Genomic DNA, 26710 nt, shown 5'->3' on the forward strand with positions numbered 1-26710 from the left:
AGGGACGCAGCACAGACAACATGACCACATCGAATCCTATTAAGGAAGGTCCAAGTTCTTTTGGGAGATCAGACCTCGAATTAAGTGGGAAGAAAGGCCAGAGATGTTCACCTGTTTTTGAGATCCAATCTTCCTTCTGTAAGTTAAACCTTAAAATGCCCTACACATGACCCCTGGGTGGTGCTAAGGAAGCAACAACATTGGCTGCTGGACCTATATTCTAAAGATCTCCCAGCAAATATGCAAACAGTACAAAGATTTTAGGTGAAATGGACCCGATCAGTCACAACCAGTAATTTTGTCAAGAACAGTAACTTACATGTCACTTTAGTAGTTTTACCAAATGAAGAGAAAGTCCATAACACTGATAGGATCCTGAATATGCACTAAGTTTCATGTACTGATATACTGTAGGTACTGATATACTGATGTACTGTAGGTAAGATGAAGGTCCTCATTATCTAAAGAACACGGCCTGCCCAGTTAATTTACACTGAAAATGATTAGCATTATGTAACCAAACACTAAACTACCCATGGGGAAAAATAATGTCAACAAATATCAACTATTTCATATAACAATGAATGACAACCAGCATGCCATCACCACTCATCTGATGGCCAACGACAGTGATAACATACAGCATACCTACAAGACCACCACCTAGATATGTCATCTTAGGAAAGAGAATACAATAAAACATCCGACAAAGTACCTTTTAAAAGTTGGAGAGTTTACGCCTCTTGTTATGCACTAAACATAATTCCACATGAAATGCTTTGTAACATATAGCTCTGAAAATGTTTTGAATATAAATTAAGTTCCAATCACTAAATGTAATCAGGCATGATACTTACGAAGGATGTACTTGCCGTGCCTTCAAGCCAGACAGGCTCCTCCTTGATCTCTATTTTCTGGTCCATTTTACACTGCAACAGAAATTGTTATAAGAAAATGAGCCAAAAATTACTTCCACTGACTTTTACTGAACTAAAGGTACCAGAAATATATATTATTGTTAACATAATAATTAGGGTTATAGTTTATTGGCCAATAAAGTAAGCAGGCAGGCCTGTAGCTCTCCATTGTTTTCAATGTTTTTATCACAGCCAATCAGCCTATAGTCTTCCAAGGAAACCAAATCACAGGAACAAGGCTTTTATTTCAAACATCCCACATGCACTGGGTGGGGCTGACTTTTAGCAGTACATATATTTTTAAACGGAGAATTCACTTCTCCTTTAGCAGATTAGCAATCCCTATTTGCTAATCATGTGGGATTAAGCAGTTGGTCTGCCACTGCCAATCAAAGACTTACAGGGGCGTGCCAATGCAACTGATGAGCCAAATGGCATGTCTGCATGAAACTCTGCAAATGCACATGGCCTCACAACCTAAAAGATGGGTCTATTCCTGAGATATTAAAACCACTCCAACTTTACTTTGACTGGCATTATGAAAAGGGTATTGTCTTTATATTGAAAACTCCTCACCTCTATTGTTAATGACAACTGGGAAGTGAGTTCGCCACTATGGTAGAAACTCCTGAACTTTGTTCTGAATTGTGGTAGGAAATGTGGCCTGCCATTATCATCAAAACTCACCCAAGAGAACCTTACATTGGAAACAGTGTGTTGGGTCCTCCCCGTTTTGTTTCTCAGACAGCGCTAAGAGACATAAATCAATCAATCACTACTAATCTGCATTTAGGGCAGTCACCCAGGTGGCAGATTCCCTATCCGTTGTTTTCCTAGCTTTTTCTTAAATGATTGCAAAGAAATTGGAAAATTATTGAACATCTCCCTTGGTAAGTTATTCCAATCCCTAACTCCCCTTCCTATAAACAAATATTTGCCCCAATTTGTCTTCTTGAATTCTAACTTTATCTTCATATTGTGATCTTTCCTACTTTTAAAGACACCACTCAAATTAATCTACTGATGTCCTCCCACGCCATCCCTCCACTGACAGCTCGGAACATACCACTTACAAGTAACTATTCTCATTGTGGTTCCATATTGAAGTTAACGTATAACTCAAATATTATTGTAATATTTAAGGTCCACCTGTCCAATACAATACAGTATAATCCACTATTTCATGTGGTTAAAATTTATACATAATACATAAAAGTCAATGGTACATGTTTCACCCTTTTTACGGGCATCATCAGCCTATATCAATCTTAAAAATTAATGGATATAAAATCATTAACTTATAAACTATAGAGTAAAATGTTGGACAATGATTTCATAAAATATTATACTATAACGTCTAAAATAACAATATTGCACCAAAGTATGTAAAAAAACCTGTGAATTAACAGTTTTGAAGGTTAAAACGTGGTTAAGCATGAATATTTGAGCGTTTAAAACCAAAATGGATCCTCTTCTTGTATATCATTAAGACTGTGACGGCCTTAAGTGTAAGCACAATTATCAAAGGGAGATATTTGTTCCATTCCCATAGCATGAGTCCAAGATAGTAAAATCAGTGAGAGTTATTAAAAATCGAAGTGTGAACGTGACAAATATGTCAAAATATGTACGGTTGATATATCTGAAAATCGTATAAAAGAAAATGGAACTTCTTGTGCAGACGTTACTAATGATAAAATGTTGTGTCAAAGCTAGCGGATGTCAGTATTTATATTGGTGCTGTAAATAATTGGATCCAAAAGACGATCAAGTGGGTGTTATTAACCCCGGTGAAACATTTGTTGGAAGAAATGATCGAGTTCATCTGAAACAAAATGTAAAAGAAACTTAGTTAAATAGTACTGTGCGTGAGACTTCCCGTACGTCAGAAATGCCTAAGGCGGTACTTACTCGTACGGTGCGTGTCAAGTACGTCGGGCTGTTCCAGCAATGCTAGCTTGACTGAGCTTTCTACTTCTAGTATTATAACGGTGCGGCTGTGGCAGTGGGGGACACGGAGGAGGGGGGTAAGGGGGGGCGGATCCTTGTGCGAGGTGTTGTTATTGGAGGGCTGTTAGGGGCAAGATGGGCGGGCCTAACGTTTGGCGAGATGGTGGAAGCTTTAGAACAAGAAGTTCTAAAAGTCTGTGAGATTGTATTACGTTTTGAATTCACAATGCCTAATAACTTTGGAGTTAGCTCATATAAAGGATTTTTTGCCTCTGTGGCATCATTAAGATTATGGTCTTTGTTATTGGTTTGGTCTAAAAAGATGTAAAGATTTTCTAATTCATTCATAAGTTTTCCTTTGCCTATACATCTTAGAATGGTGAGATACTTATCAATTGATGTAAACTGGTGTCCTGTTTCACTACGATTTTCAGATATATCAACTGTACATATTTTGACATATTTGTCACGTTCACACTTCTGTTTTAATAACTCTCAGTCATTTTACTATCTTGGACTCATGCTATGGTAATGGAACAAATATCTCCCTTTGATGACTGTGCTCACACTCAAGGCCATCACAGTCTTAATGATATATAAGAAGAGGATCCATTTTGGTTTTAAACGCTCAAATATTCATGATAACCACGTTTTAACCTTCAAAATTGTTAATTCACAGTTTTTTTACATACTTTGGTGCAATATTGTTATTTTAGACGTTATAGTATAATATTTTATGAAATCATTGTCCAACATTTTACTCTATAGTTTATAAGATTGGAATGATTTTATATCCATTAATTTTTAAGATTGATATAGGATGATGATGCCCGTAAAAAGGGTGAAACATGTACCATTGACTTTTATGTATTATGTATAAATTTTAACCACATTAAATAGTGGATTATACTGTATTGTATTGAACAGGTGGACCTTAAATATTACAATAATATTTGAGTTATACATACCACTTAATCGAGCAGCTCGTCTCCTTTCTCCCACGTCTTCCCAGCCCAAACTTTGCAACATTTTTGTAATGCTACTCTTTTGCTGGAAATCACCCAGAACAAATCGAGCTGCTTTTCTTTTGATTTTTTCCAGTTCTTGAATCAAGTAATACTGGTGAGGGTCCCATAGATATATTGTAACAGGAACGCCCGTACTTCAGTATATCGGAGAGCATGAGGAACGACAAGGCGTGTACGGCCCATGCTAAGAGAGTAAGAGAGAAGGGTAGTGAAAGAAAAATTCATGATTAAGTGGATCCTTCAGTTTATTCAATAAAATAGGCAAATAATTATGTCACCTTTTATAGCTGAATTGTAGATTTGTCCCTGAGGGCGTGAAGAGGACGTTGTCCCGCGGCGGCTGCGTCGTCTTGCGGTCGGCGTCGGCGTTGTCTTCCGTCGTTGGTGTTTGTATTAGTGTTGATGACTCGAACCAGAGGCAGGAACGGGGAAATGTGGAGCTTCCACATTTGACGTCATGGGGTACTGGTGTGACACTTCCCTATGGCGAAGCACGCCGAAATAGTTCCCACAGCAGCAAGGATAAAGTTAGAGTCACAGTTCGTATTTGGAATAATACGCAAATGAAACAATCTAGGACCTTCCGAGGTGCGGTGATCAAGCAATTCATAAAGAAAATCGAGTACAGTCTCTGCACTGTACTCCACCAGCATAATACATTTGTTGAAATAAATGACAGTCCAAGTTCCAGTACGTCGTGATTTTCAAATTATCACTGGCACTTAAGATCATAATGCAACACAGTTCAACGGATAGACACAATTAATGCAAGAACACAGTTTTAAACGAATTCAAAGCTGGCACAGTTTATGTGAGAACACAGTCTTTAAATGAATTCAAGCTGGCGAGAACACAGTCTTTAAACGAATTCAAAGCTGACACAATTAATGCAAGAACACAGTTTTTAAACGAATTCAAAGCTGGCACAGTTTATGTGAGAACACAGTCTTTAAATGAATTCAAGCTGGCGAGAACACAGTCTTTAAACGAATTCAAAGCTGGCACAATTAATGCAAGAACACAGTTTTAAACGAATTCAAAGCTGGCACAGTTTATGTGAGAACACAGTCTTTAAATGAATTCAAGCTGGCGAGAACACAGTCTTTAAACGAATTCAAGGCTGACACAATTAATGCAAGAACACAGTTTTAAACGAATTCAAAGCTGGCACAGTTTATGTGAGAACACAGTCTTTAAATGAATTCAAGCTGGCGAGAACACAGTCTTTAAACGAATTCAAGGCTGACACAATTAATGCAAGAACACAGTTTTAAACGAATTCAAAGCTGGCACAGTTTATGTGAGAACACAGTCTTTAAATGAATTCAAGCTGGCAAGAACACAGTCTTTAAACGAATTCAAAGCTGACACAATTAATGCAAGAACACAGTTTTTTAAACGAATTCAAAGCTGGCACAGTTTATGTGAGAACACAGTCTTTAAATGAATTCAAGCTGGCGAGAACGCAGTCTTTAAACGAATTCAAATATACAGCCGGACCGAGAGACGAATTATGTCGCGACGTGCTTACTTGCACACACTCGCTGACTCACGGCTTACTGCCGACTCACTCCACTCTCTGCCTTCAGCACACTGCCGTCGCATACCGCACACTCTCTTTCTGCTTTACTGCAGGCTCTCTGCTTACATTCTGCCTTACCCCAGGCTGGCGACTCGCTTATATTTCGTTCATGCAGCAATGGAACACGAAGGAACCTTCTGCGTGACGTCGCTTGTCCTTGGCCGGTGTTCTGGAACGTCGCGAACTTGCTCGCAGTTCCCATTATGCCTGTGCGCTCGGCGCAAGTTTTAAATGCTTACGGCCGGGTGTTAGCGAGCTTCTCTTAATAAAAGAATGAAACGTGAATGCTCGTAGGGTGTTACCGTTTCATCTCCCCCCCTGCTCGGGAAAAAGAAAATTGCTGGGCGATTTTTTTTTCGCTCATCTCCTAGTAAAGTATTTCTTGAGATTGGCCGAGTTGAAGATTCCCTCAACGTCCCTATCTGCCCTTCCTACTTCGTAGGCACCATTATCTAGTGCGGTAAGTATCCTGAAGGGTCCTATGAACAAGGGACAAAATTTGGCGTAAATTCCCTGGTCAGGGTGTGAAACTGCAGGCTTGCGTATTAATACTAGGTCATCCACTTGTAAGGGTTGTCGAAACTTGTGATGTCGTAACTTCTTTTCTCGGATTTGAGCAGCATGTCGTAATTGCCGAAGTGCCTTGGTAATGCGAGCTTGTTGGCTCACTGCTGCGTCAGGTTGATCAGGCAAAACTCGATCCCAAGGTCTGTCAGAGGTGAGGCCTTTATGTACACTCAAAGGGATGTCCTGAATAGACTCATGCATGGTGGTATTGACGATCCTTTGCATAATGGGCAGAACTTCAACCCACTTCCAATGCTGTTGTCCACAATACAATCTACAGAATCTGGCAATTTCGCGCATAACCCGTTCGGCTGGGTTGGCTTCCGGGTGTCGGATGGAGTTCATGATATGCCTTATCCCAAGTTCTTCCAGTGCAAGTTGGAATTCCATGGAGGTAAACTGACTTCCATGGTCTGTTAAGAGAAATTCCGGCTTGCCCATCTCGGGGATGATGTTTCGACGAATCCTGCGGAGAATGTTCCCGGTATTTGCCTTCTGAATTGGAAGCAACATAGTGTATTTAGAAAATGCATCTATGGTGACAACAATGTATCTGTTGGCACGTAACGCCTTGGGCAAAGGTCCATATAGGTCCATTGCGAAGATCCGGCCAGGTTTTTCAGGTATTAGAGGTCGTGGATATTCCCGGAGGAGCCTGTTATTGGGCTTGATCCTTTGACAAATATCACAAGTCCTAATGGTGTTACGGATGTCACGGCGTAAGTATTCCCAGGTAAACCTTTCTCTAATCAGGTTTAGGACCTTGTCCGTACCGGCGTGTCCAGAAATGGAATGGCAATGCCATATAATAGCAGTCCTTATTTGAGGAGGGGCATAAATACGATCTGTTGTTCTAGCGAGGTCGACGTACTTGTGAAGTAGGCCATCATGGTAGCAAAAATTTTGAGCTATCCTAGATATACGAGGATACTCGTCGTCGTCTTGAGGGATAAATCCTTTAAAAAAACGAATCAGCTCATGGTTTAGAGGATCTCTTCCTTGAGCTTGCGCTAGATACTTTAGTCGTCGCAAGAACTCTTCGTCTTCCTCATTCATGACTTCAATCGCATGGATCGAAACCTCATCTGTCGGATTCCGACTTAATGCGTCGGCTAGGATATTTTTCCTTCCGGGCCTGTGAACAACAGTGATATCAAATTGCTGTACAAACAGCGCCCATCGGGTTATCCGTTCGCTTGTAATGTCTGACTTGAGAATAAACGTCAGAGCTTGATGATCTGTGCAAATAATCACCGGATATCCAAAGATTATTTTCTTCCAGTAAATGAGAGAATGTACTACGGCAAGGGCTTCTAACTCTGTTATCGTATAAGTCTTTTCATGGGGTCTCAACTTGCGGCTCATGAACGAGAGAAAGATGCGAACTTCAGGTTCCCTTGGATCAATTTGGAAAAGAGCTGCACCGATCCCTACGTGGCTGGCGTCACATTCAATATAAAAGGGTAGCTCGTAATTAGGATAGGCGAGTTGAACATTGTCTTTCAACAGCTGTTTTGTCGCCACAAATGCTTTATCGCAGACATCAGTCCACTTCCACCTGTTGTTCTTCCTCAACAACTGCTGCAGGGGTGCTACCGTTTCAGTAAAATTAGGGCAATGCTGCGCGAAGAACTGGCAGAGGCCTAAGAATTGCCTGATGTGTTTCATTCTTGTGGGTTTAGGAAATTCTAGAATACATTGAATCTTAGCCGGATTGGGCTTGATCCCATTCCCTCCAATAAGATGGCCTAAAAACAAAACTTCAGTTTTGAAAAACTGGCTTTTCTTGGCGTAAATTTTAAAGTTCTTGGTCTGTAATTCCTCCAACACCTTATGAACATCTCGTACATGTTGTTCCAGGGACTCGGACGCGATGATGATATCGTCCACATAAATGGTGGTGATTGCCTTTACTTCATCGGAGAGTTGTTCCTCTAAGGCTCTGATAAGAACTGCACCAGAGTTCTTAATGCCAAAAGGGAGTCTATAAAGGCATAAGTGACATTATCAAAGATGAATCCGGTAAATTTCCGACTATCTTCATCCAATAAAATGTGAAAATATGAAGAAGCCATGTCCATAGCAGAAAATACTTTCATGTTATGAAATCTCCTAATTACATCCCGGAGTAGGGGAGGGTGGTCATATTCTAGCACAAGCCTATCGTTCAAAGCCCTCGCATCGAGGCATATGCGCAGATTACCATTTGGTTTTCTTACTATAGCCAGAGGATTAATGTAAGGTGTGACGCATTTTGATATGATTCCATCATTCTCCATCTGTTTAATGATGACCCGTGCTTCTTCCAAGTACTTCATGGGTATCGGATAAGGCCGTTTCTTATAAGGTGATGTGTCAGTAACATCTAAGTGGTGCTTGAAACCCTTAATGACTCCAGGTTTCTCAGAAAATACATCTGGAAACTTCTTAAAAAGCTCTTGGATTGCCTTTATTACTTTATCATCATCGTAATCTGGGCTTTCAGCTACATTGGCGTAAAGCGTGAAGTTGTAGTGGTCCTCGTTAAACTCATCATCGATAATGGACGCCATCTGGTCCTCTACGGGTCCCACTTCCTCGGGTCGCCCCTCTTCGTGGACGCTTCCTTCAACAGGCGGAGCCTCGCTCATCTTGCCTTCTACTATCCCCACCGGGGTCTCACATTCCGGATTCTTCACGTCATTATAAGTAACCAACTGTAGCCCTACAGATTCGACGTGGAAAAATTTAATCACATTAGCGGGATAATCAATGATTCCCCCATGTTGAATGAGAAAGTCTGATCCAAGAATTAAGTCAAATTTCATTTGCGTCAAGATCAAAAATAGATGTTGGAACTTAACACCACCAATTTCTAACTCAAGAAACGCTTGGAATTTGCATTTAATAGCTTTGTCAGGAACTATGCCTTTAACCTTAACTTGAGCAACCGGCAAGATGGAGATGTAGGTCGTCTCCTGCGCCACATCTATTAATTTCTGCGAAATTAGTGAGGCTTGCGATCCCGAGTCTACTAGAGAGTGGACAATCATATTGCCTAACTTAATGATAATGATCGGTAAGCCGCGTTGTATCTGAGGCTGTCGTGGTGTTGAATCCTCATATAGTAAATCTGCATCCTCTAAATACCAATGGTTAATGAGTGCGCTACATACTACTTCTCCTCCCTCCGGGTTTTCAGGCAGTCTCTTTATTGCTTCGACAAAGTTTTTTTTTGTACCCGTAGCTCTTGGATCCATTTCCGTTCTCTCATTTCTTCTCTGTATCTCTGCCTGGTATTCCAAAGAAGCTGCTCCAGGTAAATCCTCTTCCCTGTTCTTATTCCTTACATATTCCGTAGTCTCTCTCCAACGTTTCTCTAATTCTTCCCGCTGGGAGTTCCTATTATCATTGGGTTGATTAGCTGCCTGCCTCCATGAAGGTCCAGGTTGAAACTTAGCCCTCCCTTCGTAGGGGCGATTCCTAGATCTTCTATACCGAAACGGAATATCTCGGCGAGTTTCTCTTTCTTCTCGCGGTTCTGGATTTACTTGAACTGGAGTTTTCATTTCCGTAAAGTTGGTTGTAGTTTCTTTGGTTCGACCTGCTTTTGCTGCGCTCTGAGTGTGCGCAGTATCGAGTGTCCTCAGGACATCATCGAGCTGCTCCAAGTCCTGGACGTTTGCTGCCACCAATATTTCCTGAACATTTGGTGGAAATTGCAGCGTTATGACCTGAATAAGTTCTTGCTCCGGTAAAGGAGGGTCGAAAAACTGTATCTTTTTAAGCTGAGATAATCTGAACATCGCGAGGAATTGACGGACGTGTTATACTTTCTAGAGTATAATTGAAGTTTTATCAGGTGCTGAGCCTCAGCACTCCAAAATCGTCTAAGTAAGGCTTCCTTAAATTCTTCGTAAGTGTTAATACTGAATTTAAAAGCGGTAAACCACATTAACGCCTTGCCTTCTAACAATCGAGATGCTATTCGTAAACGACGGTCGGTCTTAACGTGATTTTCTTGAAAGAATTCTTCGAGGTTGAGGAGAAACTCCTTAGCAGTATACTCCTCCTTCCCCGAAAATTTGGCTGGTTTTTCCTCAGTTATTTTAAAAACTGTGGAAACATTCATGGATTCTCCACTAGTGTTGTGAAGGCTAGATGATGAAACATCCTGTTCGATTTGCGATACTTTGCTGTTGAGAGCTTCTATATCTCCTTGGAGTTCAAGTTTTAGGGTTTTAATTTTCCCCTGTACGGAATTCTCAATTTCCTTGACCTCCTTCTCTATGTCGGTCTTGACTTCTGCTACATCGCGACAGATACGAGTAATCTGCGTGTGAGCATTATCTAACTGAGTCTTGACACGTTTATCGGCCTCCTCTTGCTGACTTTTCAGAAGAGTAATTTCGTTTCCCAACTTCATGAAATTATTTTTAAGAGATTCATGAAGTTTGTCTTGAATAGACGCGATTTTAGTTTGCGCAAGAGATAATTGAGCATGGGACTCTTGAAATTCTTCCTTTAAGCTTTCTACTTCTTTAAGGACTTCCTGAGAAGAAGACGGGAAAGCAAGTTTTAAGTCCTCCGCCACTTGTGATTTTATGTCTTGCTTAATGGTTTCTAAGTCACGTGTTAATCTTTCATTTATTTCCGTAAACTTAGAATCCATTCTTTTGTTAGATTCTTTAAATCTTTTTTCAATTTCGGCACCTGCACTATTGAGCCTACGTTCCAAATTATTATTAACTTCTGCAAATTTTTGATCAACAGATTCTGTCAATTTTACTATGTTGGCATCATTAGCTTCCCTTAGTTGACCTATACTAGCCTTGGTGGCTTCCAGGGTCGCGTTAGATTCTTTAAGTTGAGCTCCTAAAGTATTGTTAGATTCTGCAATCCTACGCCCGAGATTAGTGTTACTTTCCGTAATCCTGTCATTTAGACTGATTTTTAAAGCCTCAATGGCAGCTAGTATATTTTCCATATTAATGTCGTTATTTTCACAAAATGCAGAAAATACAATCATTCACCTCATACGTAAAATCACCATTATTGTCCAATGGTAGAGTTCAAAATTTCACCAACACAAAATATCAAACACTTGTGCATAAAATTAAATATCACCATTATTGTCCAATGGTAAAGTTCAAAATTTCACCAACATAAATATCAAAATTTATATAAGCCTGTGCATGAATATTATGCCTGAAATGTTTTACATAGCAAGAGAAAGAGAAAAATAATCACTTGTGCCATAAACTTGATCAGAGTTCTGTGCCAAAAGTTTAAAATTTCGTCAAAGTCATTGAATTGAACTTCGTAAAATTTTAACATATTCACTGAACTGGAATTAACGTACGTACTATGCACTTTTATTTGAATTGGTAAGTTAAGATATCACTGATTTCAAAGTTAATTTTTATCACTTTACTCTCTTTAATCTGGCCCCAACGTCAGGGGTGCCACTATTCACTACCTTCTCTCTGTAACAGGAACGCCCGTACTTCAGTATATCGGAGAGCATGAGGAACGACAAGGCGTGTACGGCCCATGCTAAGAGAGTAAGAGAGAAGGGTAGTGAAAGAAAAATTCATGATTAAGTGGATCCTTCAGTTTATTCAATAAAATAGGCAAATAATTATGTCACCTTTTATAGCTGAATTGTAGATTTGTCCCTGAGGGCGTGAAGAGGACGTTGTCCCGCGGCGGCTGCGTCGTCTTGCGGTCGGCGTCGGCGTTGTCTTCCGTCGTTGGTGTTTGTATTAGTGTTGATGACTCGAACCAGAGGCAGGAACGGGGAAATGTGGAGCTTCCACATTTGACGTCATGGGGTACTGGTGTGACACTTCCCTATGGCGAAGCACGCCGAAATAGTTCCCACAGCAGCAAGGATAAAGTTAGAGTCACAGTTCGTATTTGGAATAATACGCAAATGAAACAATCTAGGACCTTCCGAGGTGCGGTGATCAAGCAATTCATAAAGAAAATCGAGTACAGTCTCTGCACTGTACTCCACCAGCATAATACATTTGTTGAAATAAATGACAGTCCAAGTTCCAGTACGTCGTGATTTTCAGATTATCACTGGCACTTAAGATCATAATGCAACACAGTTCAACGGATAGACACAATTAATGCAAGAACACAGTTTTAAACGAATTCAAAGCTGGCACAGTTTATGTGAGAACACAGTCTTTAAATGAATTCAAGCTGGCGAGAACACAGTCTTTAAACGAATTCAAAGCTGACACAATTAATGCAAGAACACAGTTTTTAAACGAATTCAAAGCTGGCACAGTTTATGTGAGAACACAGTCTTTAAATGAATTCAAGCTGGCGAGAACACAGTCTTTAAACGAATTCAAAGCTGGCACAATTAATGCAAGAACACAGTTTTAAACGAATTCAAAGCTGGCACAGTTTATGTGAGAACACAGTCTTTAAATGAATTCAAGCTGGCGAGAACACAGTCTTTAAACGAATTCAAGGCTGACACAATTAATGCAAGAACACAGTTTTAAACGAATTCAAAGCTGGCACAGTTTATGTGAGAACACAGTCTTTAAATGAATTCAAGCTGGCGAGAACACAGTCTTTAAACGAATTCAAGGCTGACACAATTAATGCAAGAACACAGTTTTAAACGAATTCAAAGCTGGCACAGTTTATGTGAGAACACAGTCTTTAAATGAATTCAAGCTGGCAAGAACACAGTCTTTAAACGAATTCAAAGCTGACACAATTAATGCAAGAACACAGTTTTTTAAACGAATTCAAAGCTGGCACAGTTTATGTGAGAACACAGTCTTTAAATGAATTCAAGCTGGCGAGAACGCAGTCTTTAAACGAATTCAAATATACAGCCGGACCGAGAGACGAATTATGTCGCGACGTGCTTACTTGCACACACTCGCTGACTCACGGCTTACTGCCGACTCACTCCACTCTCTGCCTTCAGCACACTGCCGTCGCATACCGCACACTCTCTTTCTGCTTTACTGCAGGCTCTCTGCTTACATTCTGCCTTACCCCAGGCTGGCGACTCGCTTATATTTCGTTCATGCAGCAATGGAACACGAAGGAACCTTCTGCGTGACGTCGCTTGTCCTTGGCCGGTGTTCTGGAACGTCGCGAACTTGCTCGCAGTTCCCATTATGCCTGTGCGCTCGGCGCAAGTTTTAAATGCTTACGGCCGGGTGTTAGCGAGCTTCTCTTAATAAAAGAATGAAACGTGAATGCTCGTAGGGTGTTACCGTTTCATCATACTTACCAGATATTGTAATAGGAGTTGAATCATGGCTGAGAAATGATATAATGGATGCAGAAATATTCTCACGGAACTGGAGTGTGTATCGTAGAGATAGGATAGGAATGGTAGGAGGGGATATTTGGGATTATGAAACCGCATGCATAATTCTACCCCACTGACAATTTTCTTGGAGCTACTTGTTACAATTTTATGTTATTATTACTATCATTGTTTCCTTCCTTTTTTAATTTTTTTGTTTAATTGTAAAATTGTATAATCATCAAGGCAATCCTTTATTAACCTGGCACCAGTGGGTGGTGAGTGAATCCCTCAGTTTTTGACTTTGTTGCCCTGCACAACTATTTTGCACCTATGACTCTCCTTCTAACTATTCCAACTTTATAATCTTCTGCACCATTCTGCGACTGTTGCATATTGATGAAAGTTCATTACTTTCATTTGTGGAGCATTGTTGTCATCCTTACAGTTCAGTGAGTTTTTCCCTCACCTCGCACTTTTTACATTAGTATTTCTGGCATTGTTGAATACAGTAAATATATTGACTATATTTGCAAATATTGAAGTGTGGTTGTCGAGAATGCACATACATTGTTATAACGGGTAGATGAAGTGAAAAATGAGATAAACAGGAATGAGGAAGCAGGTGCAGATTTAGATTATATCATTGACATTTGCTATTGAAATGTAGGACAAATTAAACAAAGTTTTCTGGAATTGACACAGAACCTGTTGGCACAAATTCTGACCTAGTGGTACAAAACAGACCCTATACACAGCGAAGGCTGGAGGAACAACATGGGATGTATACTGCAGAAACACGACACATAATACTATGCATAGGAATCTTGTGAGACATCTACCAAGTACCAGAGGAAAAGCACAAAATGAAAGTTCTGCAATGGAAGCATGGCATTTATTTTTCCCTGAAGACACTAGAAAGTTAATTGTGAATTATACCAGTCTCATGTTGGCAGAGATGTGTAAAGGGGTCACCCATGAAAGAGATGTTCGTGACAGTGATTAAACAATGTAGAATACTCTATATTTGTAAATAAAATAGTGCAAAACTAAAATAATTCTCATGAAAATAAAATCAGAAATCTTTAATTAACCAATTAAATCTAAAACTGTAATATAATGCTAACATTTCTCATTCATTTCATGGGTGAGAGAAGTTCTTACCATGTGCCCACATCTGCCGCTAGTAACCTCCTCCCCTGTGCTGGGATAAGTAATGAAATTATATATTAAGCTAATAAGGTCCATGTAAGGCTTTTCAGTCATTCTGAGTCTCCAATAACACTATGTTCTTATGATTTTCTTGCATTCAGTTAATGATTCTCTTTATCATGTCAGCCCTTCTTACCTTTAGGGTCTGTGATTAATATGTATTTGTCTTCCCACTGTTATTGTGTCGTATCTTCTTGAGTTTTTATGTGCAGATTGCCTTTTGTTTACTGGAAATGGATTGTTAATTGAGATTGATGTGTCTGTGATGATGCCCACAAATGCTGGAAGTTTTAACGCGATTTAGATTCTGTGAGCTTCTCTTGGTGATACTATTCAATTATAAATAGCTTTTAAAATGGCATTGTTTATTTATTTGTGCCTTATTCTTGGTTTCAATGAACTGGAAATTTATTAAGTGTTCTCCACTTGAATATACATCAGATTATAACCATGAGTTGTGAATTATTTTTAAGTTCAACTGTTTTAAACCATATTTTAATAAGGGACCCTTAATCATTATCCTAATTTAAAGGAAATTCATTATTTTCATCCCACTTGTCAACTTACATGAATCATGTCCTGTTTTAACATTTCAAACGTACTATTCAAGTTATATTAATTTATAAAATTTATTGTTAATGGTAAAGGGTGTTCTCTTATCTGTCACTCATGCAAAGGTACAGAACTTATTACAAATCATTTTGCATTCTTGTTCACACCCTCTTTATTGCTCTCCAGGGAATGGGCCTGTTTTCACCATCAATTCAGTTGGATATTTCTGGAGTTTGGTTGCCTTCAAAAGGTAGGTCTCTTAAATGATGTTCTTTTACTTGTGATTTTTCTTGTTTTAATGTTTATCTTGTGGTTTTGATGGGCTCTGTTTTGCTTGTACAATCTTATACTTCCCTTAAATTTGCTGTCCACACAAGGAAGCAGTAAGGGGTAACAAAGACCATAGTGCTGGGGTGGTGCAAAATAATGCTTCAGCGTAAGGGATGACACTGTGCGAAACTAATGAACAAAGGGAGAACATGACAAATCAATTTTAACTTCTTACAGTGAAATAGAAAAAATTAACTATGCCTGTTTTCTTCCTATGCTTCCACTCCTAGATGGTTGCCAGAGATAGATATCCTGCGAAAACAGGTCTATGCACCAAAATAAAAAGTGCAGAGATGTAGTAAACACAAGGCAGACAACTTCAAAAACCACTGGACTGAGCCAGAATCGAAACTGAGTCACTCAGCCCAGCATGCACAACAATAGCTCACAAGAAAAGTAATACCAGGAAGATGAACTTGAGCTACACTGGTGGAAACAGTTTAACAAAACATGAGGTAGAGGTGACCCCAATGTAAAAGTTCTCAAAATAGCTAAGAAAGGACCTCTACTCAATATAATAGAGAACTTTTACATTCATTTAGGTCAATACTTTAATGCCAACTATAACCTTAACGAAATAACTGAGAAACCCAATATTTTATTTGACCTTTTCATTACTTATTAGAGAAGAAACAAATCGGTCGTTCAAAATTCTTTCTTTAAGTCAATTAAGGGTCCCCCAACAATACAAACACCATCACTTCCTCTCCCGTCCACTCCGCCTTGAACCTTTCCCATCCCTCCCACCCTCCACCACTTACGTAATTCCTCCCCTCCGTATTCACCTACCCCTTTCCTGCTGATCTACTCCGCACTACGCTCACTCCGTAAGTTGCATTCAATACAGCAAGTTTGTTCCACGCAGCACAAGGTGAGTCATCGTTTATATTTTCCAGTGCCTCGCTTGTTCTCCGATTACCCGCGTTAATATTATCTTCTTTCCCCAGGTTCATTGGGGTCCCGATTGAACTGAGACTACTTCTGTTTAACACAGAAAGCCTTTCATTCCACCATAGAACAGGTTCAACTTTGTCAATTTTTAATCTTGTGCTGGTCTCATCGGACAATTCTTCCCTCTACGCAAAAGTGGAACTTACATCTACAACTTTCTAGAAGCATATACGTAGTTATATATGTCAATCGTGCAACACAGGAGTAACTGCTAACCAAAGACTATCTCATCAAGAGTTTTTACGTGACTTCACAAGATTTTACTTGTCATTGTGAACACTTCTGTTACTTTTATCATTATTTGCAAATACGGTTTTTCACTTTTATCTGTCATTCCACTACCATCCCAGCCTTCTAGATCCTCTTTCATTTCTCCACACTATTTTTATCACTATGTCTTTTACTGTTGTAATTTGGCTAGGCTGATGATGGTCCACAGTGGACCGAAACTAGTACCTTTTAATATCATTGTAATGTTTTTGTAAAAAATTCAAATGATTTTTTAGTATTGAGAAGGTGGAATATTAAAATTTTGTATTTACTTTAAGCATAGTCTCAACTCAATACGGAACCTAACAATGAAGTTTATTACTTTTAATAAATGATTACAAATGAACCTTCATCAAGAAATTTTCTGTCTGTAAAATTCACCTTCAAATTTTTCTAAAAAGCAAAATTTCAAACTATGTCACCCGAAGAATAACTCTTGGTGGAGGAGGTCTGTACCGGGGACACACCCGCCCCTACATTAAATGAAGCACCTTGGAGAATTCCATCTAAAACTTGCAACAACTAATACAAGAAGATTGGATATTTCTCTAGAGATGTCTCTACTATAAACTTATGTTTTGCCCTTTGGTGTGAAGACTGACTATTAATATCGTAAAGAAATTTTGTATTCTAAGGTTTTAAAAACCAAATTCATTTTTCTTTGTTTTTGGCATGTTAAAGCTTACAACACTTCTATCTCTTCCCGACAACTTAAGAGGTGAGCCAATAGAAAATTTTGTATATTTATTTTTCATCCAATCACAGCTTTCTGGTACTTATTTTATCACCCAATAAGAATTTGGGGTGTGTTCGACCTTAGCCCAGAGTTTTCTGGAAGTTTCCTCTTGGGTATAAAAGCTGGCACATTTTCAGACCAGGTTGTTTTATCGATCATTTCAGTCTACAGAGTGTGTGTTTATCAAGGAGGCAGAGGCGGATAACACCACCAGCTCAAGTTAATGACCGTCCAGGCTTAATTAAGTGATATTCTTTGAAAGTTAGCTCAAGGAGAAGGTTTCCAATTTTTTACAATGAAACTCTAATTTTCTAAAATATAAATTCCAAAATCCAAGTGTAAATATCAAATAAGCCAAAGGAACCCAACCACAATCAGAGAATAGTGAGTGAGCTACCCTCTCGTATTCCCTTCTGATGTAACTATGATTTTGTAAATTTTTACAGTTCGTAATCTTTATAACTTAAATATTCTCTCCATCTAGTCAGCGCAGTAGTATACGCATAGCCTCTGCAATCTCAGGTCATAAACCCAAATAGGGTTTTAATATTTTCATTTCCATTTTAAGGGGCGCAAGTGTCCGCCTCCTCACCATTTTGATTTTTGGGCGGGGTAACTCAACCTGTTGTTTTTCACGAAGGTCTGGTAGAATGGGTACTAAATATCCCTGTTTAATTCCATTTCATTCCCTTTAAGTAAAGATGTTAGACTGTTAAGCATATACCATAAGAGAGTGAATACGGGCCCAGATATATCTTGAAATAGATTCCTAAATGTAAATTTTATACAGCAGAAATGCTGTTTCTATTAACGTAAAGGTTGAATTGTGATTTTTGAATTCTATAATGTGATAAAGTTCAGAGAGTAGTCTCCTAAATAAATTTGTGGAGCAAAAGGTGCTCTCGGATAATTGTGTATTTTGGATACTCTGTCTCCTAGTGGTGTAAAGGGAATTGGGAGATCTGTCTCCTTGACTATTTGTTTAAAGGAGCTGCAGCGCTCATGGATAATGTATAACCCGGGAGCTTCAAGCTCAAAGTTGTTCATTAATTATTACTTGACTTTCTAAATTGATACCCTATCTTATCAACTTTGTACCTGAATTGTAAAGTTGAGATTTTGAAAAGATACCAAGTGATATCAGAGAAAGAAAGCCAGTTCTAATTTCAAAGTTATAAATTAATCTTTGGAATGTCTAATATCAACTCATTTCTGCCCTCACCTTATTTCACCTCTGTCCACCACAATATTTCCATAACAATCTGTAAAGTGGACCCATTTAAACTACAAATCATGCTTTGTCTAATAGAATATAGGTTTCTTTAGGAAAATGCTTTACTTCGCACCAACACAGATAGGTCTTATGGCGATGAAGGGGTACAAAAGGCATTGGAGTTGGAAGGAAGCGGCCATGGCCTCAATTAAGGTACAGCCCCATCATTTGGCTAGTGTAAAAATGGGAAAACATGGAAACTATCTTCAGGGCTCTCGACAGTGCAGTTCGAAGCCACTATCTTTCATATGCAAGTTCACAGATGTACGGCCTTAATCGCATGGCCAACACACCCCATAAACAGTTCATATATAGCTTTAAAGCGGACATTCACAACTTGAATAAGTGTCCTTTTCATCAGATGTAGTCATCTATTTTTTTTAATAATAATAGTATTGCAACCAAATGGTCATGATATATACATTTAGATACACTTAGATGTACATCACTAATAGTGATAATATGCAGTCAATGCTTGCAAAACATGATTAGTTATTTACACAATTGTGTCAAGCTTCCTTTTCTATGGACACATTCGATAGCATGGTATATGCCGCATCGCTGGTCACAAAAGACACATACGCAACCCGGTCCTGGCTTGTGAAATTCCATGGTTCTGCACACCTTATGGTGGAACCCGTGTATGGCAAACCTGGTCACTGTATGCCTCAGGTCATATCCACCACGCGTCCAGTCCCTGTTTAACACAGCATCAGTTGAGTAAAACTCGTCCCATATCATAGCCCTCTTTGCTTGCAGTTCTTGTAGCAGCTCTCTGTAACTCCTCGTCGCTGAGAGTAACAATCTAAGTCTTATGTCTTCAATGAAGTACGTCCCCTTTGCCAGAACGTATACTAGCCTTGATAACGTATATTTAGAAACGCATAGAACTCTTTTCAAGAATCTAGCCTTCAAACTTTCCAGCTCTTGCAGTTGTCTTTTTGAGAGGTGTTCCCATATTAGCTCTAGACCATATATGGCTGTTGGAACAACTTTCGTATTAAACAGAGCCATGGCTGTCTCCAAAGATAGCTGTGGAAGGTGTTTAATATCACTAATGCTTCGTATAGCTGCGATGATTCTCTCCTTTAGGTGTATTGTGAATGTTGTTCCTGTTACCTGTATTGTAATCCCCAGATATTTGTATTGGTTACTAATTCGTAATTTTTGTCCTTAACACAGGATATAATCGTCTTTAGATAATTTTCCTCCCCTCCTAAAAACAACCAATTCCGTTATGTTCGCATTAAGGTCCATTTTATTATCTTCTGCCCTTTCCACGATTAAGTCCATGGCAACTTGTAGTTCCTCTTTATTCTCAGACGCAATAGCCATGTCTTCCGCATATATGTACGCGTTAACCTTCCGCGTTTGCTTCTTAATTTCTTTTATTGCATACTGTGTGAAGATGTTAAACAGCAGAGGACTTAGTGAGTCCCCCTGTAATACCCCGTTTGTCTGCCGGATTCATCTTGATGTGCAGAGATTGTCGCTTATTTGAATATAGTTCTCTGCAAGTATGTTGGTAACTAGTCTAGTGAGCCAGGTACGACCGATGATTTCATCTAGTTTTCTAACAAGTTTCTACTGTACCAAAAGCCTTGGAGTAGTCAATAAATATTACGAACATTTTACCTTGCTTTTCTCTGGTTGTTTCGTGAATATCTTGGAGGAGGCATTCCACTGCCATCAGAGTCGATCTCCCAGCTCTAAATCCGAACTGTTCGTCAGGGAGAAGCGGGTCTGCTATTCAATTGATTCTTTGGTTTATCAGTTTGGTGAGAATCTTAAAAGCTGCTGATTCAAGAGCCACTCCGTGATATGATTCCAGTTTGTTTACTTCTCCTTTCCCTTTGTATAGCATCTTAACGACTGATTTTCTCCATACATTTGGAATGTTTCCTGTTTCCAGACACTTGTTCAACAGTTCTAGCCATACTGTTTCTAGGTAAGGGAGAGATGTCTTCAGAAATTCGTTGTAGAGGCCATCTGAGCCTGCCGCCTTGTTAGATTTTGCACTTGAGATCACTTTCCTTACTTCTTCCTGAGTGAAAGGACTGCATGGTTTAACTTCTCCTTCCATTGTAGGTGTTAAGTCCCATTTACATAGTATATTTTCCATGTACACCTCCCACATCTCCATTGGTATGTCTGCTGGGAATCTTGGTTGGCGCAGGCACACTGCTTTGTACGGGTTTTCCTTGATTTCCTTCATTAGCGTCTGATATTGAGCTTCTAATGTAACTGGCTTTCTTATCCTTCAAAAGAGTTTTGTATGTCTTTCTAGTGGCTTGATATTCTGCTAGGTGGACGACGACCATACTTGGTCTGGGTACTCACATTTTCTTCATAGTTGCCTGTCTTACTTGGAACCACTCACTGTCGAACCATTCTTTGGCTTTGCGATTACCATTCCATGATTCGGTCGCTTCTTTTATGTAGTCCTCTAGAAGATCTTTCCTGCTCTGATATATTTAGTAAATTTAAGATGAGTATACAAATATACATGTAGGCCTACCTTATGAATAGACAGCAAGACACTCATATATTTCCAGAACACCAGATAAAAGAAGAGTTATGAAACCAGTCAAATTCAGATGACTGCTAAAGGTTTAATTGTAATCACTATAAAGTTATCTGCAATGATACTTACGGATAAATTATTTGATGTTTCCTCAAAGCATATTGGTTCCTCTTTGATCTTTGCATCCAAGTCCATTTTAAATAGCGTGTGAAGGTTTAGATGGTTTTGGGATGTAGATTACTTCCACAGATCTTGTCCTGAAACATGAGCAACACACACTCTTATTGCCCGTCTGTAGTAAAACCTGTAGTTTATGCTGATAGTTGATATTGTGCTCATAGCCACAGGACCTCCAGTTTTACCTGAAAACTGAACCTCAGGGATAAACATTTTTACTGAAAGAACGTCCCACATCCCCAGGTGGGGATTAATTTGCACACCTCTAGTGAAAATAAAATGACTATGCAACTTACACATCACCCACTACTCTGGGGGTCTAATGACTGGCGTTATGTACCTTGCCATATAATCCTATCCAATGCTATGCTGTGTAGATGTACTCTGATCTGTTCTATATATTTTGTCGTCTATACCCCAACTGACGTCTTTTACTTTACAATTTGTTTTACATCACATTGATACAGATAGGAATTCCGGTGTTGTGGCTAGGTGCAGGAAGGAAGTGACAGTGGCCTTGATTACAGTACAGTCCCAGCTTTTGCCTGGTATAATGGGAAAGCACAGAAATCTGTTTTCAGGGCTGCCACGGCCAATTCCTTACCACTCCTAGTCCTTTCCTATCCCAACATTTGCAGGGCAAATGGTCTGACTGTGATGATACAACCTCCACACCCTGTCACTCCACTACCTCTATTGGCTATGTTCATTCTGTACTATCTTTACACTAGAGTCTATTGGTAATTCAGTTTCAATTTAATTTTGAAAGTAACTATTAGGAATTTTCTGATATAGTACATTCATTTTTGTTTCCAATCCGAAAACATTCTTGTTTGTGCTTGTTGTTTAAAGAACTTGGAATCTCTGGTCATCGGCCGCAAACTTTCAAATAGGAGATGGAGAGCCCAGCCTTTTTCTTTACACTTAAAAATTATGCAAATCATCCTGGATAATACATACAACTGTGTGTAAGCCCTGTGCCTAACGTATTTTAATAAGCCAGTTTCTTACACAGATATAGGCATAGTTCTTCTCTCAACACACAGTCCTCAGCTGGGCTAGCAGCCCCTATAAGTGCTACGGTACAATATGTTGAATTTAGTAGCAGTTTAGCCACATTCCTCATTGACCAAACAAATGATTTCATAGAGGATAGCAGGTACTCATTGGCAACTTTATCCCAGAAGTTTCAAACATTACCGATTATGTTACAATATATACTGTATATTTGTTACGAAAAACAGTTCCGAACTGGCTATGAACTACTTTGTTTCAACAAAGAGTTCTGAACTGGCTATGAACTACCTTGTTAAAACAAAGAGTTCTGAACTGGTTATGAGCTCCTTCGTTACAACAAACTGTTCCACACTGGCTATGAACTCCTTCAAAATTATCTTAATGAACATATGCAAGTAGGAATGCTTCCAGAATTGATTGTTAATAATGTTTTGTTGAAATAAGCAAATGGCAACTGTGAACTGCATCAAAGCCATCTACGAATTGTTAAAAATCTTTTAACGATGGATGATGGAAGGCCTCACCATTCCAAAAAGAAGTACTGTTTGCAGTCGCACCACTTATTGGTCGAATTAAATGTGGATGTATACAACATGCAGTCCCTGGTATTGAATGAGAATTGGCTCCAAAATGGTTCTGAACGTAGTTAGAAGAGCATGAATTCAGAACTCACAGTTCAGAACCGGTTCTGAATATCTGTTGGAACAACATGTATACTACTGCTCTTGAGAAGGCTATTCAGAATCAATTCGGTACCATGTTGGAACAACCCTGCTTATATTATCACTAAGAACGGCAGCTGGGTAATATTTAATGTAGACAGCCTACAGAATTACCTGCCGCTGTTCTTTTGTGTTTAAATATGAAATCTATATATATAAAATAAGAGTTTTGTCTGTACATTACACAGAATTTGAAGAGAATGGTATTTCTATATCGGTCATGTCCATAGTAACAAGGAAATCCAATTTTTAGTTTTCCGTAATTCCTGTCAGTCTGTCTGTCTGTCTATCTGTATGTATGTACACGCAACACAAGAAAACGATGAAGAGAATTTAGTGAAAATCAGTATGTGAAGTCGGGGGATGAGCCACTACAATCTAGGCTATAACTAATTTTACTCACGCTGAGTGAAATGGTGGTTTAGGGGAAGGCCTGAATGTAATTCTCAAATATTTATATTATTAGTGGTTCAATCGATAAATACTACATAATGAAAGTTATATAGAATTAAATTTCCGATCATTTATGTCATACATTGTTACCGTACTGGCTTTGCTAACACAGATATTCATGAATTTGTATTTTTGTTGCCAAGTCCATATCAACGCCGAGCCATGAGAAAATGGGTTAATGAAAGTTGTTATACAGAGTCGGGGAATAAGAAATTACAGTCTAAGTTATAAACAATTTTATTCATCCTGGATGAAATTGTAGTTTAGGGGAAGACGCGTAAAATTTAATTTTTAAATAACTACAGTATGTTATAGGTCCTATCAAAAAGTACTACATAGCAAAAGTTATAGAGAATAAAATTTCAGTTGTTTTATGCAGTTTTACCGTACCAGCTATGATAAGAGTGGTATTTCAGAGTCGGAAGAAAACTAAATGTAAAGGTCTACAATATTGAAAGCGCATAACATTGATCAACAATAACATTGCATTGACCATTGATTATTGTGATGTTCCTTGTGTCTTATGCTGTCGCTCAACTCAGATAGATGGGATTACTGCTGCGTACCGAGTATAACAGCCTGACTGAATATTCGCGGGAAATAGCTAAGGAGTTGGAAAACTTTCTTCTTTAGCATGCCATTCCTCTTGTTCATACATTTTCTGATACTGCCGGTACGTAACAAACTGGATCATCATAGTATTCCAGCTATTCGATCCCTACTCTGATGCGCTGATTTGAATGAGCAGTGTGCATACTTAAGGCAGAGGCTCATTTAGTAGTAGTAGTGGTGGTGGTAGTAGTAGTAGTAGTAGTAGTATTATTATGACTTGGTCTAGAATTACAATTTAGGCCTATTCCAAATTATAGCAATACAATTCACAAAATAATTCAAAATTCAACCCAGAAAAGAACCGTTTCTTAAGAAAAGCGTCTTCCTCTTCACTTTTATTAAATTCTACATTCATTTTATTCCAAATTAGCAGTGAAGAGGGTGTTTCTCCTCTGGCTTGGAGGAAAATTTTACCTCCAAGTCGGATAGATTCTTCCCCCGCCTGTGTAGTGAACTGAGATTTTCCGACTCATTGGATACTCCTAGGAAAGAGATTGTACAAGGGAGTCTCCATTATTCGACACCCCCACCCAGCCAGAATAAGACGAAGTGTGTTCACGGATCACGGCTGTCTGCGGCTTTGTCATTCCAGCTCTGGAACTTTGGACTGTTAGATCGACATCTTAGTACTGTTAGTTAAAAGTGAAAAAATGTGTGGTTTTTCATTTGATCGAGTATTTCATATGAAAGCATTGCTTTTAATCGCGCCATTCCTACTGACGTCATTGTAATGACCTATGTTAATTTCAGATGGGAAAACTACTAAGACAGTCTTTCTGAGGATGTAAAAGGGCAGGTGGAGAGTGAGTGTCTGCCATTATAATGAAAACTCCCCAACTTCATTGTGTCTGATGGTAGGCAAGGGGACCTAACATTACAATGGAAATTCCCTAACCCAGTCTTCATATGAGAAAAGACGTTTGGTGACTTTACCTATCGCGTTTCTATGGTAACGTTAAGTGCTATGCAATTTAATACAATTTTGCTCACAACGTGTACACTACCTAACCTAGAATTATGTATACAATGTAGAATTCCGTAGCGAAGCACGGGTACATCAGCTAGTGAACTATAAAGCTTACCTTATTTCCTGTGACGTAACGTACGATATTAAGTTCGTTATGGAGATGTAGAAGACTGAGAATCTAACTTTATTAGAAATATGTTAAACGCTTTGTACACAGTGTAAAACGAAAGAAACTGCAAATACCTGATGAAGAAAACCTTAAGAGAAACAGCACAATCCACAGAACAAACCTCGACAAGATGCCGCAATATGTCCTAGATGCACAATACAAAACAAATGAAAACGAACATTAAATAACAACATGCCAACCACTTCGAAAGTAAACCGGAAATAGAGAATAGCGCTTCTCACAACTTTATAACCAGTGCGTTGTTCCTCGACTGTATACATACACACTCGCTATAATTCATATATCTCCAGCTAACTACTGTACATGGATAGACGTCGTAAAGTCATCTGGGACCACCAAGACCAACCATTACACTCAGACCATAAGACAGAAAATACATGGCGTGCGTAGGCCACCTACCGGGAGACGGGAGACAAATGGGTATCAGTAGCGTACACCGCCAATTACAACTATGCTCATGAGCTGTTTAGCATTCAAGTTTGACGTTACACTTCCCTATTGTTGTAAATCTTGTGTTTGCAGCTTCGATATGTGGATACTATGAGTGATTGTCTTTGAAAGACTTATTTCTTTGAAGAACATTGTCTTTCCTCCACCTAATGGCAGACGTACAAACCATGCGTTGCGATACTGCGTACTTGCGTGTAGGAAGCCTATGTCTTATATTTATGTGACACTTCTCAATTCGTGTCCATTGCTTCGCCCAGAGGTGTGATGTCATCATCAATATCTTCATCTTTCACTTCACGAATGCAGGGCACTTCTAAATAACTTCACCTCAAATACTGCTTCGTCCGCCTCTGCGGTGCAATTAGCTGCCATGCCCGGAGGCCCGACTCTACCACGAAGTTTTACCGGTACCTGCGAGAACTGGAAAGGGATCTATTCTGCCTCGGCAGGTCATTTCAATAGAGGGGATTCGATTCACACATCAGCCATTGTCGAAGTGGTTTTCCGTGGTTTGCGCACTTCGTCTCAAGGCCGTGGCCGCTTCCTTCCCTCACCTTTGCCTGTCTCTTCCCATCCCTAAGAAGGCCCCTGATCAATTTAGCAGGTGTGTCCTTCACCTATCCAGTCGCTAGCGCCGACTTCGGGAAAATATTTTTGGGGTCGCATGATTAACATGAATACAGACGAAACAGGCCAATAATAGAAATTGTTCCTCAAATAGATTTTTTAACGAATCTTATGAATGTAGTTTTCAATAATATTCACAAGTAAATAGAAAAATAGAACTTGGTTCATAAATACATACAAAGTCTTGCTTCACAGATACATTTTGTGAAATTTTCATTTGATGATATGAAATGTGTAAAGTTCTATCACCAGATGTACTGCCGTAGCCATCTCCATTGTGAAATGCAGTTCTCTGACGGAATGCCCGCTTTCTGACCTCATTTCTTCATAAAA

General features: G+C 39.2%; 1 protein-coding gene across 1 annotated transcript in view; it reads right to left on the minus strand.

The window, feature by feature from the left end:
* LOC136884854 (zinc finger protein OZF-like) overlaps positions 1 to 25307 on the minus strand; it is a 60032-nt gene extending 34725 nt beyond the window's left edge. Inside the window, exons 1-3 of the mRNA XM_067157142.2 lie at positions 25226 to 25307; positions 21292 to 21419; positions 858 to 929 (exon numbers count right to left, since the gene is read on the minus strand). Coding sequence (XP_067013243.2) covers positions 858 to 929; positions 21292 to 21357 — 138 coding nt within the window. The 5' untranslated portion in view covers positions 21358 to 21419; positions 25226 to 25307. The remainder of the gene's footprint in view (positions 1 to 857; positions 930 to 21291; positions 21420 to 25225) is intronic.
* Positions 25308 to 26710: the final 1403 nt, after the last annotated feature.

Source organism: Anabrus simplex, chromosome 13, assembly GCF_040414725.1.
Source record: "Anabrus simplex isolate iqAnaSimp1 chromosome 13, ASM4041472v1, whole genome shotgun sequence".
Classification (NCBI taxonomy): Eukaryota; Metazoa; Arthropoda; class Insecta; order Orthoptera; family Tettigoniidae; genus Anabrus; species Anabrus simplex.